Here is a 25,000-nt window from a genome sequence, read left to right on the forward strand (position 1 = left end):
AACATGATAAAAGAACAACAGGGTACGTAGAGAACATGATAATAGACATGATAAAAGAACAACAGTACCGTAGAGAACATGATAATAGAACATGATAAAAGAAAACAGGTACCGTAGAGAACATGATAAAAGAACACATGTACCGTAGAGAACATGATAAAAGAACATGATAAAAGAACAACAGGTACCGTAGAGAACATGATAAAAGAACAACAGGTACCGTAGAGAACATGATAATAGAACATGATAAAAGAACAACAGGTACCGTAGAGAACATGATAATAGAACATGATAAAAGAACAACAGGTACCGTAGAGAACATGATAATAGAACATGATAAAAGAACAACAGGTACCGTAGAGAACATGATAAAAGAACAACAGGTACCGTAGAGAACATGATACGTAATAGAACATGATAAAAGAACAACAGGTACCATAGAGAACATGATAATAGAACATGATAAAAGTATTGCAGGTACCGTAGAGAACATGATAATAGAACAACAGTAGAGTATAAAGACCTTGAGCGGTGAGGTAATGCAGGTTGTCGTTTCCCAGCCAAAACTCCCCTGATGGTGACTTCATGTCTCCAAACCCCTCCTTATACTCAGACCAAGACCTGTACAGACAGACAGACAGACATGATGGGAGGAGGATATACTGATAGGATAGACAGACAGACAGACAGACAGACAGACAGACAGACAGACAGACAGACAGACAGACAGACAGACAGACAGACAGACAGACAGACAGACAGACAGACAGACAGACAGAGATAGATAGATAGATAGATAGATAGATAGATAGATAGATAGATAGATAGATAGATAGATAGATAGATAGATAGATAGATAGATAGATAGATAGATAGATAGATAGATAGATAGATAGATAGATAGATAGATAGATAGATAGATAGATAGATAGATAAATAGAAATGAGAGAAAGCTGTGTGTCACACACACACGCACAAACACACATGTGCACACTAACACACACACACATGCGCGCACACACACTACCTGTTGAAGTGCTGAGTACCGTCGATGCGTCTCTGTATGACGGTCCAGCCCCCTCCTTCAGTCATGTCACAGAACACACTGAACCGGACTGGACTGCTGCTGGTTCTAATGCTGTACACACCACTGGACCTGGAGCCAGACCTGAACACCTCAGCACAGTCTGAGAGAGGGGGGGAGAGAGAGAGAGAGAGAGAGAGAGAGAGAGAGAGAGAGAGAGAGAGAGAGAGAGAGAGAGAGAGAGAGAGAGAGAGAGAGAGAGAGAGAGAGAGAGAGAGAGAGAGAGAGGAGGTTGACTTCACTAGTACCGACTGTGACAGTTATATCACTGTTTACCTCAATTTCCCTATCCTTACCAACAGGAAAAATTATGATAAAAACACAAACAAGAGTAGAAGACAAGTGTTGCAGCTTTGTAGAGCGTTGGGTCTGTACATTACCAACGGAAGGTTGCGAGGGGATTCCTTTGGACGGTATACATATACTACTCAAGACTTGGTAGCAGCACCGTTGATTATGCTATAACAGATAACCTAACCTCCTTGAGAGCCTTCACTGTAAAAGAACAAACACCTCTATCAGATCACTCTCAGATCACGTTGTATTTAAAAGAGCAGACACAGGTAATATATGCTCTCAACCCTGTAATCTGTACAACATAAAGATGAAATACAGATGGGCTCAAAACAGTCTGGAGCAGTACCAGGATGCTATGGTCAGTGAGTCAACACAGTCTCTTCTAGACTCCTTCCTGGCCCAGATTTACCCTCAGAATAATGAAGGTGTAAAGTGGTGTCTGGTACACATCAACCACATATTTGATCATTTGGCCTCATCATCCAATTTAAAATGTAAAACAGAACAACCAAAGAAAACAAACAAGGAAAGGTGGTTTGATTCAGACTGCAAATCCATTAGGAAGACACTAAGAAATATCTCCAACCAAAAACACAGGAATCCAGATAGTCAGGAACTCCGTCTTAGTTACTGTGAAACTCTAAAGCAATATAAAAACACACTGAGAACAAAAAAAGAACAATATATACAAAACCAGTTACAATTAATTGAAGAGTCTCTGGGGTCAAATAAATTCTGGGAAAAATGGAACTCATTTACCAAGAAACAAACAATCCGTTCAAAATGGAGATACATGGAAAAACCACTTCGCAAATCTTTATAGAAAACCAACAAAGAATCAAGCCCAAGAACACATTTCTGAAAAATGTTTAAATCTTGAAAGCGCTATCAGAACCCACTGGACTACCCAATCAGTGAATTAGAATTGGAAGACAAATTAAAAGCTCTGCAGAACAAAAAAGCATGTGGGACTGATGGCATATTAAATGAGATGTTAAAACATACAAACAGAAAATGCAAATTGGCCATCTTAAAAATATTTAACTTGGTACTAAGTGTGGGATATTTCCCTGAAAGCTGGAGTGAAGGGCTGATCACACCCATTTTCAAGAACGGAGACAAATATGATCCCAACAATTATAGAGGCATCTGTGTTAGTAGTAATCTGGGGAAATTATTTGGCAGCATCCTAGGGCCCTTTCTCACTCACCCTATTCGTTTCTATTCCGTTCCGTTCTGGCCCGTTCCGAGATCTGATGTGAACTCCCCCCCCCCCCCCCCTCTCCCCCCTCTAGTTTGCGTACACACTGCAGTCTTGTTTCGTTCCGGGTTCTGTTTACGGTTTGCCTTTTGAGCGTTTACGCTTGCCGTAGGCGATGATGTCACGTTCGAAAATGTAAACACAGGAAGTGTTAACATGGCGCTGGAGACTCTATGCTGATATAAAATGAATAAATAAGCAATAAATATGAAGTTATATTTGAACCTCTGTTGTCAAGCCTTGTCAATATAACCCACCCCATTTTATCACGAATGGATAGTGTTGTAGAGTTCGCTTTTGAGTGTTTCCCAGGGCTAACGCTAAGCTAACGGTTAACGCTAGTTAGCTTAGCCTAGTCTAGTATAGCCTGTAGCACTTTTTCTTTTCAGCAAAGAACGTGCAATAAACAAAACGGATACATTCACTGTGTTCTGCCTCTTTTCTCACGAATGGAACTCTGTTGTTGAGTCCGCTTTTGAGCGTTTTGCAGGGTTAACGTTAACGCTAAGCTAACAGCTAACGCTAGTTAGCTTAGCCTGTCCAGCAGCTAACATTATCCCATCGTTTGTGGCAATTATATTACATGTCATTGATCTACTGGTCGACCACGGCCGACTGGTTGGGCACCACTGGTCTAATAGAAATAAATGCATTCAAACAAGAAACTAATGTATAGAAAATAGCATGGCAAACAAAAATTGCCAGGCCTAATGCGAGCCAGGGAAGTGCTGTGCGTTTGTAACGTGGCTTCATGTTTTCATCCACTTGTTTTTGGTTGAGGTCTGAACTCTCAAATTGCCCATAAATATCATTTTTGTGGGTATTCTCCAGTTGTTGATGTGTGGTGTTATCTGCCCAAAATTCAAGCAAGCATGACAGTAACGACGTTGTGTGTGTCACGCCCCTCGCACCCGCACGGCCCGATCCGAGACCACCTAATCCAACTGATCCCGTTCAGCGGGGGGTAAAACGAATCAGCGCCATTTCACATCCCAAAAGGGGTGAGTGAGAACACTCCCCCCCGTTCCCGGGAGCAGTGATTCGATCCCCAAACGTGAGTGAGAAAGGGCCCCTAAATTCAAGAATTATAGATTTCCTCAATGAGCACAATGTCTTAAGCAAAAGTCAAATTGGATTCCTCCCAAATTATAGAACAGCTGACCACATGTTCACCTTACACACACTAATCGATAAATATGTAAATAAAAATAAAGGGAAAATTCATGCATGCTTTGTCGATTTCCAGAAAGCTTTTGACTCAGTCTGGCATGAGGGTTTACTTTTTAAATTAATAGAAAGTGGTATAGGGGGGAAGTCCTTTGATGATATTAAATCCATATATGAAAATAACAAATTGGCTGTCAAAATTGGAGATAAACACACAGACTTCTTCCCACAAGGCAGAGGGGTGAAGCAAGGCTGCAACTTCAGCCCCACACTGTTCAATATCTATATAAACGAACTGGCATTATTATTAGAACAGTCAGCAGCACCTGGTCTCACTCTCACAGACACAGAAATTAAGTGTCTCTTTTATGCAGATGACCTGGTCATACTGTCTCCTACTAGAGAAGGTCTTCAGCAAAATTTGGACATTCTTCATCAGTACTGTCAGACCTGGGCCCTGACAGTGAATATGAAGAAAACCAAAATTATGACCTTCCAAAAAAGATCCCAGTTACAGAGAAATTACCCAGAATACAAAATAGGTGGGACCCAAATAGAACAAACAAATAGCTATACATATCTAGGTTTACAAATCAGTTCCACTGTAAAGGAACTCAAGGAGAAGGCAAAAAGGGCTTTCTATGCCATCAAGTGTTCAGTTCAAATCCAAATTTCAATCAGGACATGGCTCAAAATATTTAAATCAGTTATAGAATCGATTGCACTGTACGGCAGTGAGGTATGGGGCCCTTTATTAGTAACGGATTGGGCAAAATGGGACAACAATCCAATTGAGATCCTGCATGTAGAGTTCTGCAAAACAATTCTCAGGGTACAAAGAAAAAGCCCAAACTCTGCATGCAGGGCTGAATTAGGACAATATCCGTTACTCATAAATATGCAAAAAAGATAAAAAATTAAATTCTGGAGCCATATTAAAAAAAGTGACCCGGCCTGCTATCATCATAAAGCCCTGGCCTGCCAAGAGCTGGACCTACAAAGGAGCCCCTTTTGTCAACTCATAATTAAACTTGCTGACATCTCACACTCTGACATCACAAACCCTAGCCAGCCTCAGAAGATTAGACCTAACCAAATTATAACCAAAGAAAAAGATGAATACATTACTTATTGGAATCAACTCACACAATCACAACACAAATTAGAAACATATTTGGCCCTAAACAGACAGTATACTGTGGCAGACTACCTCAGCACAGTAGAGACACTCCAAAGAGACACTCCATACTCATAGCCAAGCTCAGGGACCTGGGCTTGAACTATGACCTCTGCCAGTGGGTCTTGGACTTCCTGACTGGCAGACCCCAGGTGGTGAGAGCAGGCAACTGCACCTCCTCATCCATCACCCTCAACATAGGGGCCCCCCAGGGCTGTGTTCTGAGTCCCCTCCTCTACTCCCTGTACACACACGACTGTGTGGCTCAGCGGAGTAGCAATACAATCATCAAATTTGCTGACGACACAGTGGTGGTGGGCCTGATCTCTGCCAACGACGAGAGGGCCTACCTGGAAGAGGTCAAGGTCCTGGCGGGATGGTGCCAGGAAAACAGCCTCTCCCTGAACGTCAGCAAAACAAAGGAGATGATTGTGGACTTCAGGAGGTCGGGGGTCAAGGACTACAGCCCCCTCAGCATCGACGGGGCACCGGTTGAGAGAGTCAACAGCTTTAAGTACCTCGGAGCCTACATATCCGAGGATTTTACATGCACCACACACATTGACAGTGTTGTGAAGAAGGCACGACAACGCCTCTACTTCCTCAGGCGCCTAAGGAAGTTCCAAGTCAGTCAGAAGATCCTTAAGAACTTCTATTCATGTACAATAGAGAGCATCTTGACCGGCAACATCACCTCCTGGTTTGGGAATAGCACTGCACAAGACCGAAGCAGACTACAAAGAGTGACACGTTCAGCCGAACGCACAATTGGAGGGGGGCTCCCCACCCTCCAGAACATTTACAACAAGCGCTGCAAGGGCAAGGCGAAGAGAATCATAAAGACTCCAGTCACCCGAACAACTGCCTCTTTGAACTGCTGCGGTCAGGCAAGCGATACCGGAGTCTCAAGGCGAGCACAGAAAGACTCAGAAGAAGCTTCTATCCCCAGGCCATCAGGCTGCTAAACGAACAATGAATGAACACTACACAACAACAACCACCAAACGCACATAGCACACACATCCACACGCACACACTCACTTTAAACAAACACACTGTAGCACCCACTCCACACACTTTATAGCACACACCCACTTTAAACAAACACACTGTAGCACCCACTCCCCACACTTTATATTTATTGATGAAGGATTGCACTACAACTCGTACACCTTACTGTAAATTGTACCTAAATTGTACCTCATCCCATTTCTGCTTTGCACTATATAGTACTGTACATTAGTACACTGCATAGTATTGTATATTATATGGTAACTCAGAACATTGTACATATGTCTATACCGAACATTGTGACCTCATTTTCATCTTCTAAAATTACATGCTATACTATGTTATTTGATACTATCTTGTCTAGCACAGTCTCTGGAGCGTAACAGTAAGAAGCATTTTGTATGAAAGTATTCTGTACTTCTGTATGACAACTATTAAAGAAACTTGAAACTTGAAACTTGATAAGAATCTAAGAAAGACTCTGACAAAGTACAGACTGAGTGACCATGGTTTGGCAATAGAGACAGACAGACCTGGCTGCCCCAGAGAGGAGAGGCTGTGCTGTCTTTGTGATGAGGGAGCCGTAGAGACAGAATTACACTTCCTAACACAATGTGAACATTACAGAAATATTAGGGAGGAATTCTTTCCAAAAATTGAAATAATTTCCCCAGAATTCCAAAGTATGACAGAAGTGCAGAAATTGCCATTCCTCCTGGGGGGAACAGAAAGAATGTGCAGTTTTAGCTGCAAAATATGTCAATTCATGTCACAAGAAAAGGGACAACCAGTAGGAGGACACATATACTGTATGTACCATGTTTTACTCACCGCACCATCTCCTGTATTTCTTTGATCTTATATTGTTATGTTGTTTGTTGTTTATGTCATAATTGTGCTTTGGCAACATTTGTGGAATTTCATGCCAATAAAGCTTTTTGAATTGAATTGAGAGAGAGAGTGAGAGAGAGAGAGAGAGAGAGAGAGAGAGAGAGAGAGAGAGAGAGAGAGAGAGAGAGAGAGAGAGAGAGAGAGAGAGAGAGAGAGAGAGAGAGAGAGAGAGAGAGAGGGAGAGAGACAGAGAGAGAGGGAGAGATACATTGAGTGCTACGTGCATTTTATTATCTATTACACACACAAATAAATAAACACATCCCTATATATTGTTCTTGTGTTTTTCCATTTTGCCTGGACCATGTCTAGGATGCTACCTGTCATATTGAGTTTCGCCAGCAGATGGAGGAAGTGCTCTAGTAGCTGGACCAAGATACTCCAATAGATTTTCAAATGGGAGACGTTTTAAGGTATTGTTTGATTGATTGAAAACGTTATTAACAGATTGCAGAATGGCTACAATACAGTACGGCTCAATACAAAACAAACTGCTAAGAGGATGCAGACCATAAAAATACTTTCGTCTCGTTTACTCATTTGTATATTTTATAGCGAGTTTAATCACCTGTAAATTGTTTATTTTTTATTACTTAAGTCTTGAAAATATGTTCTGAATAACATACATTTTATTTTTTCACATGTTCAGGAAGCCCCGCCGTGAAGCAGGGCATCAAAAAATTGGTTAATACTCGTAATGTTCCTCTCCACGGAAATCTTTAGTAAAAGGCGAAAGATTTATGCGATCTGAAGAGAAACCAGAGTGAACTGACGAGACCAAGGCAGCGGGGCGACCGTATTATCCAGCTTACTACTCTCAGTTAGGGTTTACAAGATACAACTAAGTGTAACTATTTTTGTCGCTCGTTCGGAGACAGTTTATCCTCAATCTGAAAAGCTGTGTCAACATGCAATGTATATCTTTATAATGAAACGCTGTTTGTTGAAAGTTACATTTATATTTAATGTATTATACACGTGCAATGCATGATGGGGATTATTGCAAACAGGAACACCTCCGACCAGACGCTCAGAGAGACAGAGACAGATACAGTACATGAGAGAGAGAAATAGATTACCCCTCTACATGTGTATACTATACTACTATATCAGTACTGCCCTACAAAGGCAAACTATAGTAACTATTTGAGTCATAGTACTTACCTACTAGGGCTAAATATGGAAGTTAGTCATATGTACAATTCTGCATTGAGGTCTTTCTATTGACCTTTGCTTATGACGTGCAACAACCATGCACATGCACCACCAGACTTTTCATATCTGGAGTTTAGTACTATTCTTTTTTATAATCACTTTATATTATGAGTCAAACTTATTCCTATACTTATGTCATAAATCATAGCTCAAAAAGTCGCACACCCCCTCTCCCTATGGTATTGGTTTCTTCCAAAAGTTGCAGGATGAAATCGGTTATACGTTTGGAAAACAGTAACCCTGCTATGTGATGTCAGCACAGTGTCATCTGTAGGCCTACTGTGCTGCTTCCTTTGCATTGTGTTTGATACAGTATTACCACGTTGGCAGGTTCCTTTCATCTGTGGCTTTATGATCTATATTCTCTATATTGTATGTGGATTTATGCCCCTTATCATTTTTGGGGTGAAGCAGACGAAGAAGATTGAACTATTTTTCAAGAAAAGTGTCAGCAGTGTAGAAGCTAGTGTCATGTTTCAATAAGCATAGCAGCACAAATAACTGACGTGAAAATATCAAAATAAATAGTATTTACTCTATTATAAAGTGGGTGATAAATCCCCCCAAAGTATTTGAATATATGTAAAATGCAGAAAATTGCATCGTTATTTTGGCTTGCCCTGTAGTCACTTTACCTATGTAGCATACATACTTACTTACATACATTACATACTTACAGTACCCCTATGTACTTACTTACAAACGTACTTGTCTACATACTTTCTTACCTCCGTACTCAGCATCTGAAGTCTGGTCAATTCTATAGGATGGTTGTTCTATGTTCCGTTGCCGTAGAGACTGTATGATCTGTTGCTGCAGTAGAACCCTGGTCTTCAGATCCTCTTCCTGTCGTTTCAGACCAGCTAGTTGCTCAGCACAACTGCCTGACGCCTAGACACACACACACACACACACACACACACACACACACACACACACACACACACACACACACACACACACACACACACACACACACACACACACACACACACACACACACACACACACACACACACATAGATACATAGCCAAGTACACCTTCAAACACAATCTTCAAACATCTTCCAACAAAATCATCTACAAACAAAACCAATCAATCAAGTTAATATACACTCATCACTTGTGTATCATTGAATATTTAAGTTATTGTACAGTCAATAGGCTACTGTCCACCCAGTATCTTTAGAAAGCAAAGATATTATGCTGACTACATCAGAACAAAGACCAACACTAACAAATACAAGACAAGTCATTCATTTCAACATCTCCATTAAGTTACAACCTCCCTCCACTTTACTCTACCTTTCAAGAATAGTTCTTTTGTATTTCAGTTTGAACTGTATGCCGTTTCCCACTCATCCAATCTATTCCAGAGAGTCGCCCCACAAACAGAAATGCACGTGCTTGTAATAGCAGTGTGAACACACGGCTGTTTTAAATTTAATTTACCTCTTAAATCACAGCCTCTCTATCCAAGAACATTTGTTTGGATGTTGCCATAACGTGTGTGTGTGTGTGTGTGTGTGTGTGTGTGTGTGTGTGTGTGTGTGTGTGTGTGTGTGTGTGTGTGTGTGTGTGTGTGTGTGTGTGTGTGTGTGTGTGTGTGTGTGTGTGTGTGTGTGTGTGTGCGTGTGTGTGTGTGTGTGTGTGCGCGCATGTGTGTGTGCACGTGTGCGTGTGTGCGTGCGTGCGTGCGTGCGTGCGTGTGTGTGTGTGTGTGTGTGTGTGTGTGTGTGTGTGTGTGTGTGTGTGTGTGGACTCAGATTTCAGGGAAAGCTAGCCTGTTTAGAGTTTTCTGACCACTCAGTCTCACACTGAGGGCTAAATCCACAAATAATGGATTGCACGGAGCAAGTTGCACCCTTACTTAAAATTCATTATGAATTGAAAATGGGGGACCCTGATGTAAAATTTTCATTCAATCAATCAATCTGCACAGTGATTGATTGAATGAAAATTGTATTAACAGATTGCAGAATGGGTACAATACAGTACGGCTCAATACACACAATTGTTAAGGGGATGCAGACCAGAGAAAGACTTTCATCTTGTTTACATCAGGGTCCCCCATTTTCAATTCATAATGAATTTTAAGTAAGGGTGCAACTTGCTTTGTGCAATCCATTCTTTGTGGATTTAGCCCTGAGTGTTTAAGAATGCCGCTGTTGGTGAGGATGTTTTTAAATTTACCATTAAAAGCAAGACTGCAGTTATTACCCACTAAATACAATCTGTCCACTTGGTATCCTCAAACTCACAGTCCATTCTGTTTAAACCATCAGGATTCACAACAACACCTAGAATCCATTGCACACATAACAAATGGATGTAATGCATACAAACACCTGTACATAGCTCGTGATGACCGTATTGTGGACATTGTGTCTGATGCGGTACAAAACATCTCATCGTCTAGTGCAGCAATGTACAAACATACTAGAGTGCTACCAGAATGGTTTGGTCTTACCAACGATGTCTTTGCTAACATACCAAATACACCGGACGTTGTTTTTGTTGACACCAGCCACAAGGAGGTGCTAGTCATAGAAGTAGGGTGAGCCTTTGATCTGTACATGGACCAGGCCTTCCGGAACAAGTATATAAAATATCAACCACTGCTCAATGTGATGGCCGGCCTTGGGTATAGGTGTAGATATAGTGTACTTGTGTTCGGAAGTCTTGGCCATGTATACAAATGCACCATGACCGGTCTGAGAATTGCTGCAATGTCTAAAAGAAAAGCCAAACAAATTGCCAAATATTGCTCTGTCTCAGCTATTATTGGCAGCTTAGCCACGTGGAGAAGGAGGTGCTATGTGTCCCCTTAAGTGTTCAGTGCTGCTTGGCCCCGATACATTTGATTCCCTGTTTAAGTAATATAATTTGTGGAACCAAATAAAGTATTCAAATGTGTGTGTGCGTGTGCGTGTGTGTGTGTGTGTAACATGTGTGAATCTAAATGTTACACTTAGACTTAGTGTGTTAGACCCTTAATGCCCTTAATGAGGCACATTGCGGTGCAGCACAACATATGGACACAATCCCATCACATCAGATAACAGAGGCAACATTAGTCCATGACCATCTATAGCAGCCGACCACCACAGTCCAGGACATGCGTTTTAAGTGCATTTCAATAACCATATCAACAATTATAATAATACATAAATAATTTGTTTTGTTGAATATAAAGGTTCAGTAGTTACTTACATCCAGGGTCCCAGAGATTTAATAAAATATCATGGTTCAGTAGTTACTTACATCCAGGGTCCCAAAGATTTAATAAAATATCATGGTTCAGTAGTTACTTACATCCAGGGTCCCAGAGACAGCTGTGATGATCAGGATTGTGGAGACCAGCTTTAGGAAGCCCATCCTCTCCCAGCTTTAACCAGACACCAGGAAACGCTCACTAATGTTGTTTTACTGTTTTCATATACCGGCAAAGTCCAGTTCCCGTCAGAAAAATACACCGTCAGAAAGTCCAACAGGCAGGCAAAGCGTTCGTTTTAACTATGTTTGCGTCAGTGCTGGATGTTGAGCTCAGTGGAACGTTGTGGAGGTCTGAGCCTGGCTTGTGTTGGAAGAGCGTGGGAGGCTGAGAGAATACCTGATTCTCTACAGCAATAAATAATAGAAATAATAACACAGAAACTACCTGGAAAGCATGTGGGAACAACCTCTTCTGAGCAAGCACACATACCAGACACGCAGCCAGCATATAACACAGTAGAGGAGAATAAAATAGAATAGAATAGAATAGAATAGAATAGAGTAGAATGTGACATTTCGTTTTGTTTGAACAGAACAGGGATGTAATCAATCTCTTTTTTTACATTTTATTTGACATTTAAAAACAACACCATGGTGTAGGGTGCACACAAAAACTATTTTCAAAGTTGTGGTGGGTGCAGAGAAAAGACAGCCTTCATGAATCACATTATTGTGTTATGTACATGACAATACCGATGCCGGCTACTCAGGCAGTAAAGATGTAAACCTAACAGTAGGTTCATTGAAACATTGTCTTGTTGTTTACATTTTGGGTTGTTATGTTTACTCTTTCATCATATCCTGCGTGTGTGTGTGTGTGTGTGTGTGTGTGTGTGTGTGTGTGTGTGTGTGTGTGTGTGTGTGTGTGTGTGTGTGTGTGTGTGTGTGTGTGTGTGTGTGTGTGTGTGTGTGTGTGTGTGTGTGTGTGTGTGTGTGTGTGTGTGTGTGTGTGTGTGTGTGTGCATAATTGTGTTTGTGTATATAGGGTGTAAGGATACACACATGTTCACATTCATTATGCATTTTGATCATGTGCATTTCGATGTGCGATGTCCGATTCTTAAAATGAAAATGTATTGATACTACAGAGCTCTAATGATTTAATTTCATTTAATTTCAAAACTTCATTTCAACTCATAAAACACTGACGTTACCCTAATTTACAGCAACAATGAGCTTACAAAACAAGACACAGTTTATGAGCAATTTCATACGTATAGGCACAATAAATAAGAATAAAAAAAAAAAAATGTGCTAAGACATTACAAGTCGACACACAGTGGTCGGAGATCATACTTTTTAATGCTGCAAAAGAAGGAAGAACCTTCAGTTCCAGAGTCAGTTGGAGGACATTCCAGGTGTTGGAACTGGAAGCATACAAAAAAGAAAAGGCAGTTCTTCCTACAGTAGTTCAGAGCAAACTCAAGGAACCCTAAGAACCAACCAGTCATTTGAACGTGTAGAATAGTGTCCAAGATTCCATTCCAACAGTGTTGTAATGTAAGGGGGAAGTTTACCAATAAGGGCTTTAAAAATAAATTATCTTAAACATTATGTTAATAGTAGGGCTGTCAGTTTATCGCGTTAATTAGATTAATTAATTACACAGCAAATTATCGCGTTATGAAAATTAACTCAAAATTAATAACAAAAAATAATATATATTTAAATCTTTTAAATTTAAATATTTGTGTATCTCATTATTCCATAAGAACGTAGAATACACATTTACAGACTTTCTTTTTAAAATATGGTCCATTTGCATGTTCTTGGTATCTGATTCTAGCCTAGGGACATCTAAGGATCTCAGGGAATGTATTCCCAGTGTCAGAAATACTGTGTCTGTTACTAGGCTTGAGTAAATTGTAATGAACCAAATGAGAATATCAATAAATTTTTTTTTATCTTTGACTGTGAATAACACCATGCTCAAATTGACCAGACCTGAAAAATCTAAGCAAATGAATAAATGGAAGATGATTAAACAGAAGGTTTTGTAGATACAGTACTGAATTCTGCCATCTGGACACATGCTATTTGAAATATGATTATAGAATATAGAATATCAGGCCTAAAATGGTTATGCGATTAAAATGCGACTAATTAGATTAATTAATTACAAATCCTGTAATTAATTAGATAATTTTTTTTAATCGCCTGACAGCACTAGTTAATAGCAGTAGACCATATCACCAGTTAACGGTGCTGTACTTTGTTCTACCTGTTAAAATAATAGCTCTACATTCTCACTGGTATAGAGTGTGAGTCAGTAACCTGGGTCTCCCAGTCCCTCCACTATGCAGTAACCAGAAAATACACCCATCCCCACTGTATCCAATCAGGAGAGAGAAACCTGCAAAATGCAAAAAAGGTCTAACAAGAATATGAAATAAAAACTACTTTTAAGCACAAAAAAACACTGTGTAGCACGGTGCAGGCAGATCAAATTATATAAAAATATTGCTAATTGTCAATATCAATATCAATATCAATATAAAAGAAAAGTTGTACTTCACCATTTCCATTATCGGAGGGGACATACCCCCATTTCCCCCTGAAATCTAACTTATAACCCACGTATTATTTGTTTTACAAATGACATTGTTAAAACACTGCAGCGTTGCCAGAGATTTTTTTTTAAATAATTATAGACCAGAAAAGACTAAGACAAATCTAGTGATCAGGCTTGTCTGTAAGTGTATAACAGGGTTGTGTCTCTGTGATCAGGCTTGTCTGTAAGTGTATAACAGGGTTGTGTCTCTGTGATCAGGCTTGTCTGTAAGTGTATAACAGGGTTGTGTCTCTGAGATCAGGCTTGTCTGTAAGTGTATAACAGGGTTGTGTCTCTGAGATCAGGCTTGTCTGTAAGTGTATAAGAGGGTTGTGTCTCTGAGATCAGGCTTGTCTGTAAGTGTATAACAGGGTTGTGTCTCTGAGATCAGGCTTGTCTGTAAGTGTATAACAGGGTTGTGTCTCTGAGATCAGGCTTGTCTGTAAGTGTATAAGAGGGTTGTGTCTCTGTGATCAGGCTTGTCTGTAAGTGTATAACAGGGTTGTGTCTCTGTGATCAGGCTTGTCTGTAAGTGTATAACAGGGTTGTGTCTCTGAGATCAGGCTTGTCTGTAAGTGTATAAGAGGGTTGTGTCTCTGTGATCAGGCTTGTCTGTAAGTGTATAACAGGGTTGTGTCTCTGTGCTGCGCTGGTCAGAGCCTGATGTTGATCTCACTGCGGGTCCCGTTGCCCCCGGCGATGCTCTCGTTGCCATCAGCATCCGACAGGAAGCCGCTACCTGTGGTTGTCATGGTGATGTTGTCTGTGGTTGGCATGGTGATGTTGTCTGTGGTTGGCATGGTGATGTTGCCTGTGGTTGGCATGGTGATGTTGTCTGTGGTTGGCTTGGTGATGTTGCCTGTGGTTGGCATGGTGATGCTGTCTGTGGTTGGCATGGTGATGCTGTCTGTGGTTGACATTGTGATGCTGTCTGTGGTTGGCATGGTGATGCTGTCTGTGGTTGACATGGTGATGTTGTCTGTGGTTGGCATGGTGATGCTGTCGGAGGTTGACATGGTGATGCTGCCTGTGGTTGGCATGGTGATGCTGCCTGTGGTTGGCATGGTGATGCTGTCTGTGGTTGGCATGGTGATGCTGTGTTCCAGGGCCGTGATTCGCTGCTTGAGCCGTAGTTGAGACGAGGTGAACTCACTCTGAAGACGAGCTAAACGGGTCTAAAGGCAAGATTGTTATCATTAGTAGTAGTAGTAGTAGTAGTAGTAGTAGTAGTAGTAGTAGTAGTAGTAGTAGTAGTAGTAGTAGTAGTAGTAGTAGTAGTAGTAGTAGTAGTAGTAGTAAAAATAGTAGTAGTAGTAGTAGTAGTAGTAGTAGTAGTAGTAGTAGTAGTAGTAGAGTAGTAGTAGTAGTAGTAGTAGTAGTAGTAGTAGTAGTAGTAGTAGTAGTAGTAGTAGTAGTAGTAGTAGTAGTAGTAGTAGTAGTAGTAGTAGTAGTATCCACAACAAATGGATACTAATAATTGTAAAATATGTGAACAATTATTAAAGACAAACATCTAAGTTACTGTTGTTCTACCTGAAGACGGTCCAGACTCGACTCGAGCCTTTCCACCTTCTCCTCAAACTCCTCCCCTGCAGACACGGCCACTTCCTCCAGAAGCCCCTCCTTCTGCAGGATGTCCCGCCCCCTCTGCTCCAACTGCGCTCGGGCGTGGGGGAACTCCTGCAGCGCCTCCATCAGGTCCGTTTTGGAAAGGCAGAAGAGGTCAGAGTAACCCAGACTACGGATGTTCGCCGTTCGACGGTTCCCCATCTTACTGCCGCTGATATTCAGAATACTGATCTCTCCGAAGCAGCTTCCTGATGTCAGAACAGCTAGCTGAACCAGGCCGTCCTCACCAACCACTGCCAGGCGGCCATCTTTAATGATGTACATCTCCTTACCTACGTCTCCCTGGGAGAACAACACAGATTAAAACTACAGTATCACTTCATCTTCATTTGTTTACATCTTTAGGCATGTTTAATGTATGGCGTATAACAATATGATTTGCATATTTGTATCCTTTTTTAGTCGCTTGATACTTATCATGTTCAGCCTGCATTATCAATACATTGTGAATACATTGGATATTAAAGGAACACACCAACATTATGGGAATAATATACATTATTCACTCCAGAGAGAGACAAGAAGATAGATAGGCCTACTAGTTTCCTCAGCTGTGAGTTCAGTATAAAGATATCTGGCTGCATGTTAGCCTAGCTTAGCACAATGAATGGAAGCGGACAGTAGGCCTACCGGTTAGCCTAGGGCGGCGTTGTCCAACTAACACCTCTTCCGAAGTTTAAGCTAGGCTAACCGGTAGGCTACTGTTTGCTTCCATTCATTTGTGCTAAGCTAGGCTAGCTTGCAGCCGGATAGCTCCACTGAATGCACAGAGAGGTATCTATCTTCTTGTCTCTCTCTGGAGAGCTAATTTCCCATAATGTTGGCGTGTTCCTTTAAGGTTGTCCCCATTACTATGGGCTTCAAAGCCACGGTAATTATTGTTGAATTATTGAAACTTCATTCTTCCCATGCAGGTTTCAATATGGTGGGTAAATGTTCTCATGATAACCTTGTCTGAGAAAGAACCAGTTTGAAATTATTGTTGTATTATTATATCTATAAGTAATTTATTTTTCTGATTTAAAAAAAACACACACACAACCAAAAACGAAGCCAACTAAGCATTCAAATAAGGATTTTCACATCGATTGCTATCGTAGCGACTGAAGCCTCACAGCATTCAGTTCCTAGTGGACATGGATTTATAACTCAAGTTAAACATTATGTAACTTGGTCTCTCAGTTCAAGGGATTCAAATGGTATTTTATTCCATGAAAGCTACCGTTTAGATACTTTGTGGCTGATATAATATCTAGGACTGAAGACTTGCTATAGTTAGTTAGTTACAGTAGCTAGTAGTCGTAAAATGATTAGTAACAGTCGTATTATTAGTAGTGATGGTACTGTTACTTTTCTACATAAAATGTAATATGACTACATATGATATAGCTTGGACTGAATACTTGCTATTAGGGGTGTAACGGTACACAAAAACCATGGTTCGGTACGTACCTCGGTTTTGAAGTCACGGTTTGGTACAGGTTTTCGGTACAGTGGGGGAAAGTTTGGCTTTCCATGTTCCACTCAGGGGTGATGTAGTTTGGAGTAACTAATTGTACTTGTAGGGCTGTCAACGAATATTCTATATTGAAATTAATAATCGATTTGTTAAATAAAAAAATTAAAAATAATAATATTAGATTGTGAATAAAACAGCCCCCGGTGGGTGGTTAGTGGTTAACATACCGTTCGGTACACAGCCGTACTGCACCTAAGGTCCAGTACTGAAAAGGTTCGGTACGGATACATGTACCTTTACACCCCTACTTGCTATAGATAGTTAGGTACAGTAGCTAGTATTAGTATTATTAGTAGTAATGGTACTGGTACCTTTCTACAGATATAGTCACCAGGACTGAAGACTTGTGGCCGAAGCTTCAACACCAGCTCTACCATCAGACCGGCCTCACAATCCTGGAATATATGGACCTACACACACACACACACACACACACACACACACACACACACACACACACACACACACACACACACACACACAAAGGCATACATACACACGCGCGCGTGCACGAAAACGCTTACATGCGCACACACGCACACACACACACACACACACACACACACACACACACACACACACACACACACACACACGGTGTGCTGTAAATGTGTCCGAAGTGTGGCTAGGCTAAATAAATGTTGGTTTACAGTTGTGTTTACAGGTTTGTCTATGTTTGCTTTTGAACCTTCTTCAGTGTCTCCAGATGGACGTTGATGGCGATCTCCGCTCGCAGCTTATTGGGCAGACTCTTCAACACTTCCTGCTCGTCTACGGCCTTCTGATTGGTCCAGAGGTAGTCGAACCAGCGAATCATGCGCTGCTCCAGCTCCTTGCTGACGTGTCTGAAGTGCATGTAGTGTTTGAGTGCGTCCACGCGGCCCTGGAAGGCCGCTCTGGTGGCGTTCATGTTGGAGATCATGGCTCCCACGTTCCCCACGATGGAGGCAAAGATCAGAACTCCAATCTGGAGGATTAGTAAAGATTTAAATCAATATTTCCTGCCAAAAGAACGCCGTTGGTAAGCAGCCACGCATTAACCCTTTCACTACCACACTACCAAAGGGTTCTGTTTCGTAATGGCTCTCGCTCGGCGTCACTCTCTGCACTGTACCTCGCTCGTGCACGCGCACTGAATAAAAAATTCCACAATGCACCTTTACTGTACATCCCAACATCCGTCTGGCCACCCCCCCCATTAGCTTACCTACATAAGCAGGGGTGGGGCCACACACTCGCCTCCTTCTTCGCTTTCACCACAAGGAAGTGCCTTCGGTAGATCCCCACTTGACGAGGTTGCTAGTTGAAGAAAGTTGGAAAACAAGAGATACGTTGACATCATATCTTTATTTTCTCTCTCACTACTTTTCGAGAAAATACGGCAATATTGTCTTCGTTACTGGAGTGTCTGGAAGATGATGATCATTCTACACCTCCACCGGTTTTTTCGTATTAGGAGTTCACGCCGCTGACATGTCTCCCAACTACAATCCTCCTTGCTGCGGCTGGATGGGGTAAGACCCTCCAGCAACACAGCTGGACTGTAGGACGCACCGACTGTTGTGAGAAGCGGTGGGTTCCAGGTTTGGTGAGTAATGTTTGCTTGCGAGCACCACTTGTCTGTTAGTGCTATGGGGGCTAGCTGACAATGTTTACGAAAACCGGCCCCAGATTAGGGTCCTTCTGTTCAGCCTTTTAGGCGACGGCGTAGGATCTTGGTTTGAAGCCCATTATAGTCAACTAGTGGGCCACGACCAGTAACTGGTGATCCCAGGATTCTCTGGACGAGTGGATGCTTCTCTGTCACCGTGTAGGCCCCATCTTTCATATACAAATGAGAGTATACCCTCACGAGGAAATGTGGGCATGGATGTTCGTTATCGGGAGATCCATGTTCAAGTCGGCTACAGCCCAGATGGGACTTGTGCTGGCTCCGCCGGATGTCTGGTAAAATCACCGTTGTAAACTGTGTTGACATCTCTTTTTCTCTTCTCTCTTAAAAGGTGAGGAGGGTTTCAGAACGGCGGCCTGTCTGAAGTGTGGCTTGTTATATCGTTTGTGTACAAGTTCAGGTGGTAGCTGCTTAGCAGATAGCTGCTTAGCTTGCGTGCTAGTTGTGGCCTACTGTGTTAGCCAGTCAGCTGTTAGCTGCGCAGCTGTTAGCTGCGGTATTAGCTCGCTGTGTTTACCAGGCTAGTACACGTTAGCTTGCTGCTATCAGCCGAACGGCTGTTAGCTTAATGCTACACTGTTGAACGTTTTCTGTGACTATAACATGCCTTAAACACTCTGACTACGACGTCATCTTTGACAGAGGGTGTTAAGGGGCTTTCTCACTCAACATCGGGGTCGAATCAGCTCCGTGCCGTCCTCATTCCGAGTTCCGTGCCGAACTCCCCCCCCCCCCTCTCCCCCCTCTAGTTTGTGTACACACTTCAGTCTTGGTGCGCTCTGGGTTCTGTTTACGGTTTGCGTTTTGAGCTTGTAAGCTTGCCGTAGTCGATGATGTCACGCTCGAAATGTAAACACAGGAAGTGTTAACACGGAGACTGGAGAATGGATGCTGATATAAAGAAACAAATAACTAATAAATATGAAGTTATATTTGAACCTCTGTTGTCAAGCCTTGTCAATATAACCCACCCCATTTTATCACGAATGGATGGTGTTGTAGAGTCCGCTTTTGAGCGTTTTAACGATAGCGCTAAGCTAGCGGCTAAACGCTAGTTAGCTTAGCCTTTACTAGTAACATTGCTGCATCGATTATATGCATTATATTGAATGTCATTGATCTATTGGTCGACCACGGCCGACTGGTTGGGCACCACTGGTCTAATAGAAATAAATGCATTCGAACAAGAAAGTATAGTATACAGCAATGGCTAACGGCTAACGCTAGTTAGCTAGCCTGTTCAGAAGCTAACATTATCCCATTGCTTGTGGCAATTATATTGCATGTCATTGATCTACTGGTCGACCACGGCCGACTGGTTGGGCACCACTGGTCTAATAGAAATAAATGCATTCGAACAATGTATAGACATAGCAATGGCAAAAAAAAATTGCCAGGCCTAATCGCCCCGGCGGGGACGGGGGACAGCGTTCTCACTCAGACAGACACACCCTTTTCTGATGCGAGCCGGGTCTGATTCGACACAGAGCAGTGAGTGAGGGGTCGAATCAGCTCCGTGCCGTCCTCATTCCGAGTTCCGTGCCGAACTCCCCCCCCCCCCTCTCCCCCCTCTAGTTTGTGTACACACTTCAGTCTTGGTGCGCTCTGGGTTTTGTTTACGGTTTGCGTTTTGAGCTTGTAAGCTTGCCGTAGTCGATGATGTCACGCTCGAAATGTAAACACAGGAAGTGTTAACACGGAGACTGGAGAATGGATGCTGATATAAAGAAACAAATAACTAATAAATATGAAGTTATATTTGAACCTCTGTTGTCAAGCCTTGTCAATATAACCCACCCCATTTTATCACGAATGGATGGTGTTGTAGAGTCCGCTTTTGAGCGTTTTAACGATAGCGCTAAGCTAACGGCTAAACGCTAGTTAGCTTAGCCTTTACTAGTAACATTGCTGCATCGATTATATGCATTATATTGATTGTCATTGATCTACTGGTCGACCACGGCCGACTGGTTGGGCACCACTGGTCTAATAGAAATAAATGCATTCGAACAAGAAAGTATAGTATACAGCAATGGCTAACGGCTAACGCTAGTTAGCTAGCCTGTTCAGTAGCTAACATTATCCCATCGCTTGTGGCAATTATATTGCATGTCATTGATCTACTGGTCGACCACGGCCGACTGGTTGGGCACCACTGGTCTAATAGAAATAAATGCATTCGAACAATGTATAGACATAGCAATGGCAAACAAAATTGCCAGGCCTAACCGCCCCCACTAGTGCGCACCTGAGACCACCTATTTCATCGGTCCAGGTTCAGCGCCCCCGGGGACGAATCAGCGGGGGGCGGGGACGGGGGACAGCGTTCTCACTCAGACAGACACACCCTTTTCTGATGCGAGCCGGGTCTGATTCGACACAGAGCAGTGAGTGAGAAAGGGCCCTTAGTCGAACCTACCCGGAGCCGGCCGGCGAGGACTGCGTCAACAAGGAGAACCATAGCAGCGGGATGGAGCAGCGACGCTGCCCGTGTCGTCAAACACAGGATGCTGTGTTTACTACCGGTGCCCTGTTAGAGACTGCAGTTCGCTTGATCTGCGCTCTCGGTAGGAAGGTCCTGACCAGACCTTAAAACGCGTCTTCTTCCTTCCCTTCTAAATGTTTTGTAATAACGATGTTTTCCAAAACGAGTGTTGCTGCACTACACTTAGGATACGACGCGAGTTGTGTGTGAATTGTCGTGTCACTGGTATTAGCTTCTCCATGCAAATCGGGTTGTTTGTTACAGATGTAAAAATGATCTGGTTTGTTGTGTTGAGAAACATCATGTGTGTTCATGTACCATGTACTCACAACTAAGGGGGTTAAACTAACCTATAAAGCTATGCTTAGTGACATGAGTGAAGAATGAATTCTTTTCTTAGCCTGTAATGACAATGAACAGTGTGTTCAAATATTAACAGGTTTACCTGTTCAACTGGCCGTATTAAGGGTAAGGTAGGAGGTGTGTTTCCCCCCGGTTCCCTGGGGACTTCCTCACCCTCCTCTCAGACATGTTGTTTACAATATATTGTGTCACTGTGTGGTGGGATACGATGTAACCCTTAGCTTGATTGCTGGGGTTGTGCTAGAACCGCTTGAGGAACTGTATTTTCCTAAAGAAAAGATTGTTTGGTCACTTTTCGTGTGTGCTTAGCAAGGCCTGTGGCCGATACTAATCGAGAATTGTGTATTCTCTCATTATGAAAAACGGCGTTCCTCTGTAGAGTGTATTTGCCATTTTTTATGGTGATAAAGGGTTGTGTGTATCTTGTGATCTACAACTGGGTTGGGTTGGCCACAGAAGCACATGTGTAAGTCTGGTACCGGGGCTCTTAAGGGGGCCCTCTCTATTCTGTGTTTTTTCCTTAGTAAAAATCAGATAGCAGGTTAGCACATGAGCTGTGTGAAGCCGTTAGACGCTTCATGTAGCTGACTATGACTGTGTCATACTCTTTTTTGTCATTACATCGTATCATGGGTGTGGGGTCGTAAAGGGGTGAACTGGTAATCCTTTCCTCCCCTTTTCTGATTGGTCAGGGGTTAAAACCTCCTGTCCTTCAAGGTTCCTGTCACGTTGCTGTTCGGCACGTTACAGGGTAAGAGGGGGGGGGGGGGGGAGTTTCCTGGTCCCACGCCCTGGAATATTGGGCGTGTGCACCGCAGAAATTCCCCCGCCATAGAGTACGTCACTGTGCACGTCTTTGTTGGTAAGACTTCCGTGTGCTGTTCAGGTCCATATGATGGATCTGTTTCAGGGAGTGGTCAGGGCTCCTCCTCACGAAGCTCCTACTCGGGTTGGGACTCTCCTTCCCTGTGAGGGAGCATCCTCAGAGTTCAGAGCCTCCTCCTCAGATTGTCAAGATGAGTAGAACTTCAAAAAGGAGTTCTGCTCTATTGTGTGTTGTGTATTCGATTCAATTCGATTATTGAGTGTATTGGTTCAGTGCCTCCTCCTCGGAGATCCCTAATCCAAATATTACATAGCTCAATGTTGCACTATATTCTTTTCAATCTATACAGCTCGCATGGGAAGTCTCTCTGGGGATTTCCGCCTCCTCCCTATGGGAGGGTGGTGGGATGTAAAAATGTAAAAAAAAATTACCCTCAGCCTGCGTCACGAGGGATTCATGTCAGTCTGTGTTCTTTCTTTTTTGAATAAAAAGAGGAAGGTACATGAAGCACGACGGCTCCGTGTCGTTCTCCCAGGCGACTTGGAGGAACAATGTTTGGTGTCTTGCTAGACTATCCATTGATGTGTTTGGGTCTCGACGCGTACATAGTGCTGGCTCGGTGTGTTTCTGTTACAGGGTCACACAGGGGCTAAGTGCGCCTTGGTTGCTTGTTAAAACAGCGTTTTTATAGGGCAACTGGGATGGGGTTTTGTCTCTTCCGAGCGCCAGTTTACTAGGTTGTCTCGATGAATTCTCGTTCATATCTGGGGGATGTTAACGGAATAGATCTGAACATAGGTAGAGGGGTCTCACGCCCTTGGGGTGGGCCACTGAGCACGGTCTAAATGAGGACCGTCTGGGTGGCGCCCTCTTTTCATGATTTAGAGCGACACGCATACCTACCCCCTCTCCTGGAGTGGGCATGTCGGCGTGGTTAGGACACGGGACTGGTCTGGTCACGCTGGTCCAGGTCAGTTAACCCGTTGTCCGCCGGGGATGCAGATCTGCTGTTCTGGTACCCCGAGGGACTTGTGCTTTTTTCGGGGGGAAAAATGCCAGGTCGGTCCGGGTGTCACAGGGTTAGGCGCTATGGAGACCCTTGTTGGGTACATATTGTACTCTGCACTGCCGTAATGGCTTACGGCCATGCCAACCTGTACACGCCCGATCTCGTCCGATCTCGGCCGCTAATCAGGTTTGGTCCTGGTTAGTACTTGGTTGGGAGACCGCCTGGGAATACCAAGTGCGGTGTGCTTGGGGCTGGTTCTCCATTATTTTCGCTCCTCTCTCACGCGTGGCGAAGAGGGGGCTGTTGGGGTGGTCTTGGACCTCCTCTGGCAACCCTGTGCTTCCCGTGCCGCCGGGCCCAGTCCGAAGTAATGTTTCGTCGACCCGTAGGCCTGGAATAACCCTTTTTTGAAAACTGAAACACTTGTACTGCGGTATAGCCAGTTATGCCCGCAGGTGTGTTTTGGAGTTTTTTCTTGAGGGGTTATAGGAACAACCACCGCATAGGGTAACGACAGGGTGGTTGATTCCCTGGTGTGTTGGAGCAGTGTCAACTCCCAAGTTACCCGGTTGAGTGTGCCCCTGCACGTTCATGACGTCTGCCAATCATGTCAGCCTTCTCTGCCTCAACCCCTCTGGGTGGGTTTTTTTTAATGGAGGCTTGGTCATGCAACAACGCCAGCATACGCCCCTTCCGCCGGGGGGGCTGTTCTCAGCTAACTCCTTTGGCGCCTGTCTTGTCCGCAGTGCTCCAGGCTCAGGTTACAGCCTGTTGCCTGGTTTCCCCGGTGCGCTGCCTGCTTCCGTTGGTTAACCTTTTTTGTGTGCTTACGGCCATGTTGACTGCCTGTTCTGCAGGGTCAGTGTACCAGGCGGTGTGCTATTGGGGGGAAAGGGCCCGCTCTTGGAGGGGCCTTATCCGAATACGCTGGCGATGTGGGGGGCGGTGTCACTAAGTGACCGCCTGGTGGGGTCTTGATGCCTGGCGTCATTGACCTCTCCGGGCCCCCGTTTTCCAGGGGATCCAGTCCCTTTGGTGGGTCTGGGTCTTCCTTCGCGCTCCGCTGCTACGGCCTTGCCACGGGGTTGGGTTTGCTCTTGACCCCATGATTTCTGGGGGCAGTAACGAGGTTGTTCCTTCTGTTCGTTCCCGGGTGGCATGCGGGTTGTGCGTGTGTGTAGTCGTGGGGTCAGGCCACGGTCTGCTCACCCTGTGCGTTGAGTTGCTTGAGTGCCTCTTCGCACGGTCGGGTCCGTCGCCCTCCCGGGAACCTCCAATAGGGGGGGTGCCCTCCATTAGGTCGGGGGGGCTTGGTCCTCCCCGATCTGATGGTTGTGGGGGGCCTCAGCGGGGTATATTTGTCGGCCGATGGCTCTCGCTCGGCCTCCCTTGTGCATAGAGTGACGCCGAGCGAGAGCCATTACGAAACAGAACGATAGGTTATAACTATAACCAAGTTCTGTGAGTAATGGTGACGCTCGGCGTCCGACGCCGCTGCAGCCCTTGATCTCGCCTTGTGGTGAAAGCTTGGGAAGGAGGCGAGTGTGTGGCCCCACCCCTGCTTATG

At 43.7% G+C, this 25,000-nt stretch overlaps 2 protein-coding genes across 2 annotated transcripts in view; both read right to left on the bottom strand.

The window, feature by feature from the left end:
• fgl1 (fibrinogen-like 1) overlaps positions 1-11,660 on the bottom strand; it is a 15,418-nt gene extending 3,758 nt beyond the window's left edge. The window contains exons 1-4 of the mRNA XM_084332252.1: positions 11,419-11,660; positions 8,832-8,994; positions 1,028-1,187; positions 524-621 (exon numbers count right to left, since the gene is read on the bottom strand). Of these exons, the coding sequence (XP_084188378.1) occupies positions 524-621; positions 1,028-1,187; positions 8,832-8,994; positions 11,419-11,481 (484 nt within the window). The 5' untranslated portion in view covers positions 11,482-11,660. The remainder of the gene's footprint in view (positions 1-523; positions 622-1,027; positions 1,188-8,831; positions 8,995-11,418) is intronic.
• A 2,923-nt stretch (positions 11,661-14,583) lies between these two features.
• LOC311242735 (cyclic nucleotide-gated channel alpha-2-like) overlaps positions 14,584-25,000 on the bottom strand; it is a gene marked incomplete at both ends in the record, with an annotated part of 19,289 nt that continues 8,872 nt past the window's right edge. Inside the window, 5 exons of the mRNA XM_084331749.1 lie at positions 14,584-14,669; positions 15,006-15,105; positions 15,464-15,841; positions 17,390-17,488; positions 17,767-18,045. Coding sequence (XP_084187875.1) covers positions 14,584-14,669; positions 15,006-15,105; positions 15,464-15,841; positions 17,390-17,488; positions 17,767-18,045 — 942 coding nt within the window. The remainder of the gene's footprint in view (positions 14,670-15,005; positions 15,106-15,463; positions 15,842-17,389; positions 17,489-17,766; positions 18,046-25,000) is intronic.

This window comes from Notolepis coatsorum (assembly GCF_963971535.1).
Source record: "Notolepis coatsorum genome assembly, chromosome: 16".
In the NCBI taxonomy this organism is placed as follows: Eukaryota; Metazoa; Chordata; class Actinopteri; order Aulopiformes; family Paralepididae; genus Notolepis; species Notolepis coatsorum.